General features: G+C 52.0%; 1 protein-coding gene across 3 annotated transcripts; it reads left to right on the top strand.

The window, feature by feature from the left end:
- Nucleotides 1–852: 852 nt before the first annotated feature.
- On the top strand, nucleotides 853–13,521 carry ACTR1B (actin related protein 1B). 3 transcript variants are annotated; one of them, XM_044437452.1, is made up of 11 exons: nucleotides 853–962; nucleotides 5,041–5,105; nucleotides 5,277–5,352; nucleotides 6,110–6,235; nucleotides 7,472–7,596; nucleotides 8,167–8,383; nucleotides 8,982–9,074; nucleotides 9,416–9,590; nucleotides 10,077–10,138; nucleotides 10,863–10,903; nucleotides 11,393–13,521. In XM_044437452.1, the coding sequence occupies exons 1-11, from the start codon at nucleotides 915–917 to the stop codon at nucleotides 11,493–11,495; spliced, it is 1,131 nt and encodes a 376-aa protein (XP_044293387.1). In that variant the 5' UTR covers nucleotides 853–914; the 3' UTR covers nucleotides 11,496–13,521. The 3 variants fall into 3 exon arrangements, with proteins under 3 accessions (XP_044293387.1, XP_044293388.1, XP_044293389.1); XM_044437453.1 differs by lacking the exon at nucleotides 853–962 and adding an exon at nucleotides 1,254–1,272; XM_044437454.1 differs by lacking the exon at nucleotides 853–962 and adding an exon at nucleotides 2,479–2,497.
- Nucleotides 13,522–15,134: the final 1,613 nt, after the last annotated feature.

The raw sequence follows: 15,134 nt of genomic DNA, 5'->3' as shown, positions 1-15,134 counted from the left end.
GTAAAGCCAAGTGAAAGCACACAGGCCGCTATTGCAAAAAACAATGTGCAGGCGTACTAGATCGGATGGTCGCCATGCACCCTCCATTTTTTAAAAAAACCAAAAGGCAACTAACTGTGTTGTCTAGGAGAAAAATCATCCCCCGCCAACCTGCTTTGATAGCATCTTGCCTGATGGAGGGATCTGGAGAGCTCCAAGGCTTGCACCTTTGCAGTCGCCCCTCAGCTGGCCCCATCTAACTAAGCGACTAAACAAAACCCTCTCTAGGTTTTGGAATTGCAAAAAGGTGGCGACCCTAAGAGCCCCCGTAGTTTCGGTGAGCAGCAGCACCTCACCCATGTTATCCCTTTGCCACCGGAGGCGTCCTAACCATTTTTCTACCCTGACACGTAACGTGTGAACGGACAAGAGCAACTACAGAAAAATTCTCCATCTTGAATCCCGCTCGCTGGCGAGCTAAGCGCCGCTGCTCTACTAGGAAAAATCCCTCCCCAGCTCGCTCGCGCCGCCCGCAGTTCGAGCGCGGAAGCGCGTGGCCCCTTTAAGAGCGAAGCCATGACATCACTCCATTTCCCCTCCCTGTTCGCTCCGCCAAACCTGATACGGAAGGCCCGCCTCTGGCTCTCGCGTTGGCCAACGGCCGCGTGGCTGTCAAGCCAGGAGCTGCGCCCTTGGTGGAGCGCCTCCTGCCCGGTTCGGGGTTGCCCCTCCGACGAGGGCGCCGATTGGCCGGGAACGCGTTGAGCGGCGCTTGGCCCCGCCTCTCCTCGCGGCGGCGAGGGAGGGCGCGTTCGGGTGCGCCGCGCTGGGCGGTGGTTGCCGGGCCACAGCGGCGGCAGCGGTGCAGCGGGAGGGCGGCAGTTCGGCGGCGTCCTCGGCTCCGCGCGGCCCGGCGCAGCTCAGCGGCCCCGGCCATGGAGTCCTACGATATCATCGCCAACCAGCCCGTGGTCATCGACAACGTAAGCGCGCGCTGGCCTGAGGAGGGAGCCGCGCCCGGCGGGCTGCAGCAGCGCCAGGCGGAGGCGGGGGAGCTGGTCTGGGTGGGGCCTTGGCCGGAGTCCCGGCCTGGGCCTCGCCCGGCGGGAGGAGCTCGCGCTGCCGTCGCCCCCGGCCGCCGTGCTGGGCGGATGACGGGGCAGGCTCGGGATGCTGGGCGCCTACGCTCGGGCCGTTGGTGCCGTGGGCATCTCGCCTTTTCTGCCCCGAGAGGAACCTCAGGCGGGCGAGGCTTCCTTCCTCGCGGGTTTGCCCTCACAACAGCCCTGCGAGGTGGGTGAGGCCAAGAGGCGGTGACAGGCCCGGTGGCAGCCTCGGGTTCCCGGCCGCGGCGGGGCGCTGGAGCGTGGCTCTGTTGAGCCCCCGAACCTGGCCACCGTGCCACGCGGTCCCTAGAGGGAGCACGTCTCCTAGCCTGCCCTTTCCCCTGCAAGAAGCCCGGGGTGGCTTGCAAAACTCCTCAACCTCTCTGTTCGGTCTTCGCGACAGCCCTCTGAGGTGAGCTGGGCCGAGAGTCAGTACGCAACTCGGAGTTACCCGGGGAGGCTCGTGGCAAGCGGGGACTAAATCCTGGATCTCCCGGTCCCCTAACTGCAACATCGCACTGGCTCTGTAGTGAGCATGCTTTCCAACACCTTTGAATGCTGTCCTGTTTATTTTGCCTGGCAATAATAAGCTTTCATTGTATCATGAGAGCTTCAGCTATGGGGCTATATGGAAATGAAATTAATGAAACTAATAATAACCTTGTATAATTTTTTTCACATTTCAGGCAGTGTTGTATTGAATTGCAGCATAAATGGCAACATTTAAGGGTGTTTGGAGAACATCTTGGAAAACCAGTAGTCATTAGAGGATTGGACTGGGATTTGGGAGATCCAGGTTCTGGTCTCCACTCAGTCATGAAGCCCAGTGGGTAGCCAGTCACTGACTCTTACCCCAGCTTACCTCATAGTGTGGAGGATGAAATAGAGAAGAGAAAAATGTAGGCTGCTGTGAGTTAGTTGTTAAAAGAAAAAATTGATAAATGTAATATAATAGCATGTTAATATTTATCATTATTGTTACTCCTTTTTTTAGGGGAGCAAGTTTAGGTAGGAAGAAAAGGATTATAATTCCTAGCTCACCCCAACTTTTCTGTGTAAAGTTGTATAGGTTTGTGCCTTTATTGTTACTGATCTCTAGTACCTCCAGCTGAGTAGAGGAACTGTAGCTCATGGATAAGAGCACTTGCTTTAAGTAAAGAATTCCCTGGATTCCACCCATTTTCATTGAAAAAAGGAACACAGGTAGTAGGTGATGAGAGAAATCTCTCTTGGTCTGAGAGCCTCTGGAGAGTCAGACTGGGCCAAGAGCACAGCATCCCTGCTTGGACAGACCAGTGCATCCCAGCATCCCGTTTCTCTCTGTGGCCAGAAGCAGGGTGTGAGGCAACAGGCCTCTTCTATTGTTCCTGAGCAACTGCGAATTTAGACACACTTTACCTCTAATTCTGGAGGTAAGCCATTATGTTTAATAGCCACTGACAGCTTTATCCATCATTTGGTGTAATTTTCTGTATTAATGGATGGGGTCAATAGTTAGATAAAAAGGCGTTCTGATCTGTTATAAAATAACTTCCTATTTTTAGATTGTACTGTGTTAAGAAGTTATTCTTAGCTTATTGCATCCATAGTGCAGATCTCATCAACATCTTTGTTTTAGACATGGTTGTGGTGCTTTTCAGACAGGCTTCACAAAGCAGCTTGCATAAAACAAACAAAACATCTCTTTCCCAGCTCCAGTTGCTGGATGCTTTAATTTAAGAAGGATAAGGTAGCAAGTGGTGGGAAAGATCTTCCTCTATTTTGAAACACTGCTGGTCAGGAAAATAATAATAGTTAACTTTTTTATAGAGGGGTTCATGAGTATCATTTAGTTCTATTTCTTACAAATGTCTCTGCACCCACAGCCTACTGATACCTCTCTCTTGGATCTGGATGCTCCTGTTTTGGCTGTGTGAGGCTCCACAGGCAGATGACTAGTTTACCATTAGGATCCTCCTTCCTCCAGGAAGTGTCATTTTCACCTCAAAAGCAGCTGGAGGTGAAAGGGGGTTCCTTGCTCAGGACCACTCCTATCCAGCTCTGTGGATGAGCATAGATAAAACGTGTGCTGTCCTCGGCCACCCCCTCGCCTGGGCCAGAACCACTCCATGCAGCGGGGTTGCTGTCTGCCAAATCCCCAGAGCCCTTTCAGGCATCTGTTGCATCTTGCTTTGCTGGGGATCCTGCCAACTGCAGCTTCCATGATCTCTGGTGACTGTCTCTGAAGCAGCTTCTTTCTCCAAATAATTTTCCCAGGCAAATACCAGGATTCTCTTCAAGCTGCTTTGTGACCACACCCTAACATTCTGAATGCCAGTGTTACTGTGCATATCTGGGGCAACCTACCAGTCTATGCTTTCCATTTTGTGTTGATAGCAGCTTAAGAATTGCATTCTATGGGGAGGCCCCCTTGTCTGTTCAGTGCAATTCGTCTGTGGAATCTTTTTTTTTTTTTTTTTTGCCAAAAATAGTGGTTGATGTTTGGAAAGCAAACATCAGTAGTTCTTTTGAGGATACCTTTGGAAGAGTTCTCATGTACCAGCTTTTCTTTGCTTCCCTGTGCTCTGACTCCTATTGTTTCAGGAAGTTTTTCCTGGTGCATTGCTATCAATGGGTTGGAACCCCTGTCCCTTGCTTTATTATTTACAGTGGTTCTGCCTGAGGTGGGCCTCTTGCCTTTTTTCATCTCTGTTTCCAACCGTGTTGCCTGAGTGGGATGATGTAACATGGTGTCCTGCAACAGAAGGGGGCTGGACTCGATGGCCTTCATGGCCCCTTCCAACTCTTCTATTCGAAGATTCTACGTATACGAACATTTGACCGCTATTGACAGCCCCTTCAAAGTGCCTGAGCAGCACCTTGGAGGGGCTGGCGATCAATGACTGTCAGAACCTTGAAGGAAACTGTTAGGCCTGTACGCGCTTGAGAATTAAGAAGTAAATGCAGCTATTCCTAATTTTCAAGCAGGCAGACAAAAACCCATGAAGCACCCTTCCAGCTTGCGATGCAGCTCCCTTGGTGGCAGGTTCGCCAACATGTTGTGCCTTGTCAAGACACTGCATGCTTTGCTCCGGCGGTTCTCCACTTTTAATTCTGTCCCACTTCCCCAGTATTCAGCCTTTTCACTGAGTGCTTCCCTGAGCCACAAGTAAAACATTAGGAGTTGGAAAGGGCAGACAAAGCAACCTTGCCTGTAATCTAGCTATAGATGGGATATATGCATATGCCTGCTGGCCCTTGGAGAAGAATTGTATGAAGCATCTCAAGGGCATCATAAATGATAAGCATGTTTCCCCCTCAGTCTGCAGATACTGCAGTTGCTAGTAAAACAGGAACAAAATTTAATCCAAAAGGTAGTTTGTTATTTATTTATTAAATCTGTGTAAAAGCTGCCCATTAACTAAATGTACTCTGGGTGGCCATTACAATTCAATATCAATAATAACATTAATAAAATGATATGACAAAGATACTTTCATAAATAGCCAAAATATAACACAATATATATCAAAAATGTTAAAAATAATAAATTAAATTGAGGTTAAAACCAGTGGTGCCACATTGTTTAAGTGGTGCCATAGGTGTGTTGAAAAAGAAACGTTTTTGTCAGGAGCCTAAAACTCAAAGCAGGTGCCTGACAAATCTCTGTTGACGTAGCGCTCCATAATTGGGGTGCCGCCACAGAAAAGGCCCTCTTCCTTGCCACCTCCGCTTTAACCTCCTAGGGAGAGGAGCCTGTCGGGGGGGGCCTCCACTGATGATTTTAAACAACAGGCAGAGATGTGTGGAGCAAGCCGCTTTACCCACAGAAGGGTAAGAATGGGCAAGAATGCAGTTCGTGGCACTGGCTTTCAGGCCATGGGCTGACGTGTTGCCAGTGGTTCTCTCCTGCTAAATTTATCTCATGTGGAAAATTCTTTTGTCTCTTTGCGTAACTGATTTTTTCTTCTGTTAGGGTTCAGGTGTGGTGAAGGCTGGTTTTGCTGGAGATCAGATCCCCAAATACTGCTTCCCAAACTAGTGAGTATTGCTGTGAAATGGATTCCTGGCTTCCTCAGTAGTTAGCATGGAAGGTTTGGGGGACAAGATGCACTGACCTGTGGCTGGTTTTTTCTTTTTTAAAAATGGGACACTCATTCAGGCAACTGCCTTGGACCATGCCCAGATAACTTTCCCTTTCTCTTTTGCCAGTGTGGGTCGTCCAAAGCATGTCCGGGTTATGGCTGGGGCTCTGGAAGGAGATCTCTTTATTGGACCAAAAGCGGAGGTAAATCTCACCCTGCTCTGTAGTGGCCTTTGGATGTGGCACAGACCTCCCGTGGGCCTTTGCCACTTCAGTCGCAAGCCCTGTAACTGGGGATTGGTGCCCTCCCTAAATCTGGAGGGACAACACAGGAGCCAAGAGGAGTCCTGCTGGTTCAGGGCAAGGATTCATCCAGCCCTGCGTTCTGCTCATGTGGGGCCACCCAGCTGGCTGAAGAAAACCCCCCAAGAAAGACATTTCTATTGGAGCACCTTCCTGCAAAGTGCCGTGTCTTGTTTAATTGCCTCCTGCTGTCCCGCCTGAGTGGGTTGGTGTCTCTTCAGCCCTGCGTGGCCCAGAGGCCTGGATTTCCTGAGCTGCACTGGCAACATTGCCAAGATAGTGATTTGGTCTCTTTTCTTCCGTGAACTGTTGCATGTGCTACAGAAGTGCTGCAACTACGTGTTGACGGACAGTGAGAAAATGGTCTGTACAATGTTAGAGGGCAGCTGTCATGCCTAAATGTGGTGCTAATTTTGAAAGAAATGCTGTGTCTCGCAATGGAAGCGTGGACCTCAGAGCAGACTGCGTGTCTGTAGGGTTGTGCCTCGAACAGCATCTCCCAACGTTCAAAGACCCCCCTTTGGCGCGCTCATGTCTGCCTTGCCAGCCTCCGTTGTGCCCAAATTTCAGGGAGGAGGCACCTTGTGGCCATTGTGCCCTCTCTTCTTGGTTTTCTGCTGAGCCCGCGGCGATTGCTCTCCTCCACTGTTGCACGCAGGAGCACAGAGGATTGTTATCCATCCGGTACCCCATGGAGCATGGCATCGTCCGGGACTGGAATGACATGGAGAGGATCTGGCAGTACGTTTATTCCAAAGATCAGCTGCAGACATTCTCGGAAGAGGTAACTGTTGCAAAAACAAAGCGCCTTGTCTTCCTTTGCATGCTCAGATTCCACTAGGCGCATTACGTGTTGTGCTGCTCCCTCTCTGGACAGCAGTGGGGCATGATTGCGCTATCACTGGGGACGAGGCTTGTGAATTTCCTTAAAGGCCTTGTTAACCCCCCCATCCCCCCGCCCACATTCAAATACTTTCCATTTGGCTTTTGATTCTTGTGTTCCTTGTTTGGAGCCTGGATCTTTGAATGTGAGGAGATGGGAGAAGTGAAGGTCAGAAATTTGCTTCCTGTGGAGGTGGGAGCATGGAATGTGGAGTAATCCCCCCCACCTCCCGCCACCTCAAGAGCCTTTGGCAGCAAAGCACTTCTTCTGCAGCCTGGGGGGTTAGTGTGCATGGAAGGGGAGCGCCTCGCATGTATCTGCCCAGGCTTCCCAGTCTGGTGCCTTCCAGATCATCTGAACTGAGCCTCCCTGTGCATTAAGTTGTCACAGGAACCAACAAGATCTTGTTGAGCACCCAAATTTGAACCTTCCTCTGTAGCAGCATCCCATTGGTGGCAGGAACTCTCCTCTTGCTGGATTTTAATTTAACTTATTTTACTCAAACATTTATATCCCGTCCTTTCTGATGAACAACTCTTTTAAAATTGCTTTAGGCACTGAATGGGGGAAAGCAGTAGAGGGATATCAAATTCAATCGGCAGGCAAGCAGTTCTCCCAATAAAGCTTTCCCAAATTCTCCCTGAGGGGAAGCTCTGAGGAGGAAAGCTTGAGCCAGCCTGCTTGGATACCAGGCCAGAAGATGGTGTAAGGGTGATGAGCGGCACCCTCCGGGGCAGCCCCCCAGAGCCTGGGGCCCCCCGATGTGTCATCTTGCTTGGCTCTTTCTGACTGCTGGAAAGGGCACGGGCACTGCGGGCAGAGAAAAGGTCGTCAGAGCCTGCACTGGCTCTCACTGGCTGTGGTGTTGTACTGGAAGGGGCCTGTTCTTAGGAGGGTCAGCAGAACAGTCATGCTTTGAGTGGAGGTGCTTCTTCAGTATGTGCACAGCTTTGTGAGCTCCTGTAAGCTGGAAAGGTGGCTCAAGATTTTTTCTTGTGAGTGAGGCTAGAATGTGTAGGCATGACAACAGCACATGGCGGAGCCTGGAGCAGGGCCGACAGGATGGGGGGCTGGCCGTGGCTGCTTCGGCATGCAAGACATTCTCTGTTTGACTGGGACTTTGTGCTTTCCTTCCAGCATCCAGTTCTCCTGACAGAAGCCCCGCTAAACCCCAGCAAAAATCGGGAGAAGGCTGCTGAGGTTTTCTTCGAGACCTTCAATGTTCCTGCTCTCTTTATCTCCATGCAAGCTGTCCTCAGCCTGTGAGTTTCCAGCTGCTGGAATGTGGAGGGTTCGGGATGGGGGACACGGCCCTTCTGTGTTGCCGCTTCAACACAGCCAGCCTTCTGTTCTTTCTCAGTTGATTTTCCAGTGTCTTGTACAAGAGCTTTGGAATTGTTCAGCAGCTGGTTGTCATGAGATGTCAACTCAGCAGTGGGTTGTCATGTTGTGTGAACCTGGACCATTTCTTACTGGGTACCTTGCTTATGTGTAACAAGCCACCCAGACAACCCATGGCTTGTTGTAGGGTTCTTGAGCCCATGAGCTAGTGTTGTGACATCTGAACCCAGGTGACTGATTCCCTTATCAGTCCAGGGAAGTGGTGAGCGAACTGCTTTGCAAGAGCATCGGAACCTCCTTGCCGAGGTGTCCGGGACGCCTCTGTGGTTCTCTGCAAGCACAATGGCATTGAGGGGAATCTGGCGGACTGGAATAGTGTGGGCAGCTCAGCCTGTCCTTTCTCTTTCTGAGCCCTAGTCGGTTCAGTTCTCGCTGGGAGGCTGGGCCTCTGCTCACACCCACCTCCTCCACCTCCACTTGCCGCATTCCAGTTACGCCACAGGCCGCACGACAGGAGTGGTCCTGGATGCAGGGGACGGAGTGACGCATGCGGTGCCCATCTACGAGGGCTTCGCCATGCCTCACTCAATCATGCGGGTGGACATCGCTGGCCGGGACGTTTCCCGTTACCTCCGCCTGCTGCTACGGAAAGAAGGCTATGACTTCCACACCTCGGCTGAGTTTGAAGTGGTCAAGACAATAAAGGAGGTGAGCTGAGGCCAGACGCTTGCACGTGGGAGTGGGGGCAAGGGGACCCCAGCAGCCTTTCGCACTATTAGGAGTGCAAGAAGGTGATGTGGATGAGAGGGTATCACGCCTTGCCCTGGTACTCGTGAAGATTCAAGCATCAGATGGTAGAATTTCGAGATTAACGATTCAATACCGCTTTGCAAGGGAAACGTAAATAATGCTCCTGCGAGGTGCATTGTTCCCTCCTGCACCCCCCCCCACAAAGTATGTGTTGAGCTTTGCAGCAGCAGGGCCCCAGGAGACAAATGCAGCAGGTAAGTTGGGCCCTCGTAAAACAGCTTGGCCCCTGTAAAGCAAGGTGCGGTGACCTGCAAAGAGAGGCATTCCTGATACCACATGTGCCAAGCAGTTGCAACAGCCGTGGTGCAAGCCTTTGGTATGGGGGGCCCAAATGTTTTTCATGGTCTAGCGGGGGGGGCACGGGCGTGGGAGGGCGGATCCATGGCAGCCCACTGTCAGCTTTTCAGGGGTGGGGCATCTGGCAGGGAGGGCCTTCTCCGGGAAGAACGTTCAACGCCCAGCCCAGCCGCCTCACATGTCGCCCTCCTCCCTGCAGAGAGCCTGCTACTTGTCTATCAACCCTCAGAAGGATGAGGCCTTGGAGACGGAGAAAGTGCAGTACACACTGCCTGACGGAAGCACTTTAGATGTGAGTTTCTGGACTGGAGATGGGCCTTTCTCCTGGCTGGTGGCAGCTGTCTGGGGAGGATGGGGGTTGCAGTGCAACACATCTGGAGGTTTTGTGCTGGGGAATGATGCCACAGAGGGGGTTTCTGGAGAAACACTGCAGTTTTCTTGATACCTATGTGGCTGCTCCAGACTTCTTGCACACAGAATGGTCAAAATCTCCATCCAACCTACCTCACAGGGCATTTGTTGTGGGGATGAGACTGAGAGCAAGAGGCGGAGAATGATGTAAGCTGCTTTGAGACTTTTGTTTTAGGAAAAAGCAGGGATATAAATTAATTTAATGGGTGGATCTCCTGACAGGTTGGTCCATCCCGGTTCCGAGCCCCGGAGCTGCTCTTCCAGCCAGACCTTATAGGAGATGAAAGCGAAGGGATCCACGAAGTACTAGCATTTGCCATCCAAAAGTCGGACATGGATCTCAGGCGGACGTTGTTTGGAAACATTGTCCTATCTGGGGGATCCACACTCTTCAAAGGTATGGCGCTAACCCTGGAGGAGGTGGTCTCTGGAGGCAGAGCTTTTTGTAGTGCAAGGCAGCGGGGGCAGTGGGGGGGTCAGACTGCCTTGCCCCTCCACTACCCAACTAGCTGCAGAATTGTCCCTTCTTACTGCTAGACATACCTCATAATTTGAACTAGCAGTTCCTAGCCTGAGCAGGACTGCTTGACCCTGGAGAGTCCCTGCCAGGCAGCTCCTGTTCGTTGAGCTTCCCTTTAGCTGCGAGATGCCAGGTGCTGAACCTGGGACCTTGCCTGTGGGAAGCATGTACCATGCTACACCACTGACCCAGGTGCTGAGCATTAAGAGTCGGCATGAGTGAGATTTGCAGCTAGCTTCAGAGGAATGAGCAAACTGCTCGCTGGGGGTGATACTGCAGGAAGGGCAGGGAGTGCCAGGACCTTCTGCTGGCTGGAGATACTGCCCTTTGACTGTTGTTAACTTCCTTGTCTCGACTCCTAAGGTTTTGGGGACCGGCTGCTTAGTGAGGTGAAGAAACTTGCTCCAAAGGATGTCAAAATTAAGGTGAGGCTGAGGAGGAGTTCCAGGCACCTGTTCTTACTGGCAATGCATTGTGTACACGCTGTTAGGAGAGCAACATGAAGAACTTTAATAAAATTGAGGTGGGATCCCCTCATATAGGGGAATGCTTTCTGTTCCTGTGAAGGCATCTTTTAAGAAGGTGACTGGAATGTAACCTGGCAGATCGTGGTTGGGAACGATGTTGCTCTGCCCAGATCGCTGGGCAAGACAGTCCAGACGGGCAGCAGACGCTTCCGGCCGCTCACCGCGCTGCCATCGCCCTCAGGACTGCCTTGCCTGTGAGAGTTGCCTCGCTTGCTAGCAAAGACGGCTCCTGGCCTTATTTTGTGGGCAGCAACACGGGTGGAACACTTCCCTCGAATGTGCTTTCCGCGGCCCCGTTGCATACGCCCGTCGGCCAAGGGCGGAAAGTCTTCTGCAGATGGGATCTGGGTTCCAAGCCACTCTGTATAGGTTTACTCCATTTTCTAATGAGGGCTGGGGATTTTTCAAAATGAGGTGCAGGCCCCTGGGTTCTCAGTGTGCTTGGATACTCTGTGCTGTATGAAGCACTCCCTGATTGGCAGGTTTGGATCCTGGGGCGTTCTGGGAAGCATGTTGAGGCAGGGTGGGCTCAGCTCTTGGGCCCAGCAAGGCCGCTGCTGGTGCTGTGTGTGGATGCCATTCTCCCAGGCAGTGTTTTTGATCCGTGTGTTTTTCTTTCCAGATCTCTGCTCCTCAAGAGAGATTATATTCCACGTGGATTGGGTAAGGGCATTCGCCAAGGAAGGATAAAAGCATCTCAGCCCAGTGGGTTTCAGCAAAAGCTCCAGGGGAGGGGGTGTGTAGTAGTGGCCTTTTTATCTCAAGGGAACCAGTCCTCCATCGTGAGCGAGGGCTGGGTGCAAGAAGGTCACTGCATTGCAGACCCCATTGGCCAACTCCCAGTCCTGTGCCTCCCGTGCGTCGGACGGCAAAACCTCCGCTGGCTGGCCGGAGAAAATGCTGCAGTGTTGCACACCTGGAGAGCACCAGGTTGGGAGTGGCTCTGGACGGTGCGAACCAGATCCAGCAGGGGATGAGCTGAAGCCTTAAGTGGAAAACGGGACAGGTTGGCTCTGTCGAGAATGTGCGTGGCGGACCACCCCATCCCATCCCTCCCTGCTTGCTTCTGTAGGGGAAGAGCATCTTTTGAGCATTCCCTCAGCCACCCCGTTGCCTTTCCGGCTCCCTGACCTCTTCTTTTCCCCCACACAGTGGCTCTATTCTGGCCTCCCTGGACACTTTCAAGAAGATGTGGGTGTCCAAGAAGGAGTACGAGGAGGACGGTTCCCGGGCTATTCATCGGAAGACGTTCTAGGGCAGGGGCGGGGGGTGGCAGCGGCAGCGCAGCTGGCGTCTGTGGGCAACTCATCCGGATCGTGTCTTTTCTCTCTTAACCCTTTCTCGTCCAGAGCTACCCCCCTGCTGGTGGGGGCCTCTTCCTGCCTTCCTCCTGGGCCTCACGCTTTCCTGTCTTAGTGCCCTGTCTGATGCATGTTGCTAGTGCACCCCCCACTTGCCATGGGAGGGAAGTGCCGCCCCATTCTGAGGCCTTGGCTGTGCTGGAGGGCGGCAGCCCCGCCAGGAAGGGAGCTCCAAGGTCCACCCCACTCCATAGCGATGTTGCTCTCTGACCTGGTGCTCGTGCCTACCTGCCAGGTGGGTAGAAAGGCTGCTTCCCTTGTCTCGGAGCTGCTGTGCACCCCCATCTGCCCTGCCTTATGGGATGGGGCCTGTGTGTTCTGCAGCTGGCTGGAGAAATTGTGGATGATCACTTGCCCCCCAGAGGAATAAACCACTCCATTTCTGGTGGCTGCATGGGGCAGCTGGCTTGCCCGCCTCAAGACTAGGTAGGACGTGTCAACCTGCAGACCCCTGCCTCTCGAGCAGTGAGACATGCCGAGCATCCTTTAGCCAGCCTGTTGGAGAGGTCTAACGTCTGAGGAACCTTCAGGGTGGTCAGTGCCAGGATCTCTCCATGATGGATGAGGAACTGGTCCCTCAGCAGAAGGATGCCTCCTGGAGGCTTCCCCACTACACTGCCCTGGAGAAACAGAAGTGAGAAAGGGTCGGTATCTCTTGGTGGGAGAGATGTGCTTAGGTATAGCTAGGGAAACAGGATGGGGAGCGTCGTTCCTCTAGCTTGTCCAGCCTCGGGGGAGTTGGGTTAGCAGGAGGGCAGACCTGGTTGGCCAGGAGCTCATGAGGAGCAGGGTCTGCTGGTCCAGGAGGCTGATGGTTCCTGCAGTCTGGCACAGCATGCAAGGAAGGCAGAAAGTGCTGGTCCGTTGTGGAAGGTGTTGGGGAGGTCAGCTGCCTCCAACCTGGTGCCCTCCGGCAGTTGCATTTCTGCCGAACTGGAGGGCACCAGGTTGGGGGAAGCTCTCGTAGGTGCCCACTGGCCCAGGGTCACCTTTTGAGAACTGTGGCTCTTGAGGAATGAGAGAGAATGTCGAGAGCCAGCTACTGTTCACTGAGGGCTCGACGGGAGAGGGCTAGGGTGGCCACGCTCAAGGGCATTTGGGTGAGAAGAGCTGGTCACCATGGAAGCTGCTTTCTCAGCCCGGCCCTCTAGTTCTGGAGCTGGGAAGAACTTGTGGAGCAGTGAGCAGGTTACCAGCTGGTTGAGATAAGGAGAGGGAGAGCACTCAGCTCCTGTGATCTGCCTACTAGGCATGCCAACCCCCAGCTTGCACTGTCGCCATCCCTCACAGATGGGGCCTGGCCCTTTGTGTCCAAGTTTGGCACTTGGTTCCACCTTGGGGGGGAGAGCGCCCCCGCCCCCAGCATTGGGCTTAGCTTCTCTTCTGTGTTGGAGTTCCCAGCCATTCCTCTGAGGGAGTTCGGGGTGGTGTTTCCTGGCTCATAGCGTACGGTTCCATTAAAAGAAAAAGAAAACTTGTCAGGCCTTGCTAAGCAGCTACAAAATCAAGCAGCGGGGCTTGCAGTACATGGGGGTTTCTCTGGCTGCTAAAGGATCCAGCAACTGTTCATCTGCCTTCCACTGACTTGAGATGCATTGCCGAAGGCTTAGCCTTGGATTGGAAAGGGTTACATTTTATTTTTATGGAAACCGGTTAATTTAAATGAAACCCCTGCTGGGGGGGGGGGGGTGAGGCTGTGTCCCTCAAGGGCAGCACGCCTGCTTCCCGCAAGATGGTGTACATATCTTGGCTTCTCCATCTACGGCTATCTATACCAAATGGAGGCAAGACCCCCCCCCCCCACCCAAAAGCAAACCACCTCTGGGCTGCAATGTACAATAATTTAACACAGTTGCCTGTATTTTTATTTTGTAAATTCATTATAGTAATAATTATAAATTAACAGCCAGTGGCTCTGCACTCGTCTCGGACTGGTCTGTCGGTGCGCAAGGTCCGTTGTGTCTTGGCGGTGTCTCGCTGCAGTGGTGAATGCAGAGGCCTGGCTGTGCGCCAACCATTTTGTTTAATGTTTTATATCCCGCCCTTCACAGTGTCTCAGGGTGGCGATAGCGTACGACACAGCATCACAAATAATATATAAAACTAATATAAAAACAATACCAACATTTGCGATCCTAGGAAAATAAAAAGGTTTTGGCCTGGTGCCTGGGTTGAGGAGCCGAGGAGACAAATCACACACTTAGAATTTATTATGCAAACTGGTGTATATATTTGCATAGTTGAGCTCAGTTAAAATGCATTTTAAAAATGTGACTTTTGGGCAAGGTGATGATATGGGCTCAGGAGTTGCTGGAGAAGCGGTTACCATGGGAAATTTCTTGTGCTCAAGACTTGGTTGCATCTGAGAGCCTGAATGGGTCAGACAAAGGCCTTTGTTCTCCATTTCCCACAGTGGCAAGCTGGTGGGATTGCGGAAAGGCCCCAAGCAGGACTTTTGTGCCGTTTCCCAACAACTGGTATTCAGGTAGAGCAGGGCCAGGTTGCCTTCTGGTTCACAAGAGGTGCATGGGAGCAGCTGGTTCTGTGGTCCTGGAAAGTTCCTAGGGTGTTTTTGATCCTTTACTCCAAACTTCTACTCCATTGCTGGCCAGCTTCTTTGAAAGGGGTGTGTGTATCTTATGCATAATTTGGTCATTAGCTTAAGCAGAGGTTTCCTCTTCAGAACCAGTGCATCACTGACTACCTTTAACTGGAAAGTAACAGTGCTTAGAATCTGTAGGGCTCAATGAAGAATCTGCCTGTTGTGGGAAAAGGTTACTAGATCCTGTAATCAGCTCTTGCCCCTGTAGCGTATAGACACTAGCCAGCAACCTGCTAACTGCACTGCAACACTTGGGGTACAGAAATGCCGAGCAGGCTAGAGAGTGTTCCACAATGAAAGCTAGGGAAAATACTTTAAGAGTATAGTTTGACTTGTTTCACAGAGATATTTATTGCCCAACTATATGAAAATCATGGGCATTTTGGCTTGGTCTCAGCTTTTCATCTGCTTCAAGGTTCATGGGTTCAGATTATATTGAACCAGGGGGCACTAAACATGCCAGCCAGCATCACTTTTAGACATTTTCTACCTCTCTTGAGGGATGCCATGTTACCACTTACCTGCTTACAAATGGCAATTAGTCTACCCTGTAGCCTTACCAGGGAAAACCTATTCCAGGGAAATTCGTTAGCTCATGGTCAACATCAGTTGAGCCAGTCTGCAGTACTGATTTCCTCCGGCCTGTAGGAGCAGGGCTGTACCTACCTCCCACCACTTCTTCAGCATGGCAGCCATCACATAGCTTTGCTTAGAACCTCCAAAATATGGATCGATTCACGATGAACAAGGGGCATTTTGCACTCTGGGTGGGGTGCAGCCATAGTCTGCCCCTCTAAAATTCCCTCCACCGCCCCAAGCAGAAGTGCCACACAAGCTGATGCCCATGCTAGAAGAGGGTACAGCCAGTTGCCCTCAACTCTAGGTGGAGAAAGGTTTCGCGCGAGTCTAGTGAAGAGGGCTGGAGATACTA

This window comes from Varanus komodoensis, unplaced genomic scaffold (genome assembly GCF_004798865.1).
Source record: "Varanus komodoensis strain SLA01 unplaced genomic scaffold, ASM479886v1 scaffold30, whole genome shotgun sequence".
NCBI lineage: Eukaryota > Metazoa > Chordata > Lepidosauria > Squamata > Varanidae > Varanus > Varanus komodoensis.
This window is presented reverse-complemented; position numbering and strand designations above follow the sequence as displayed.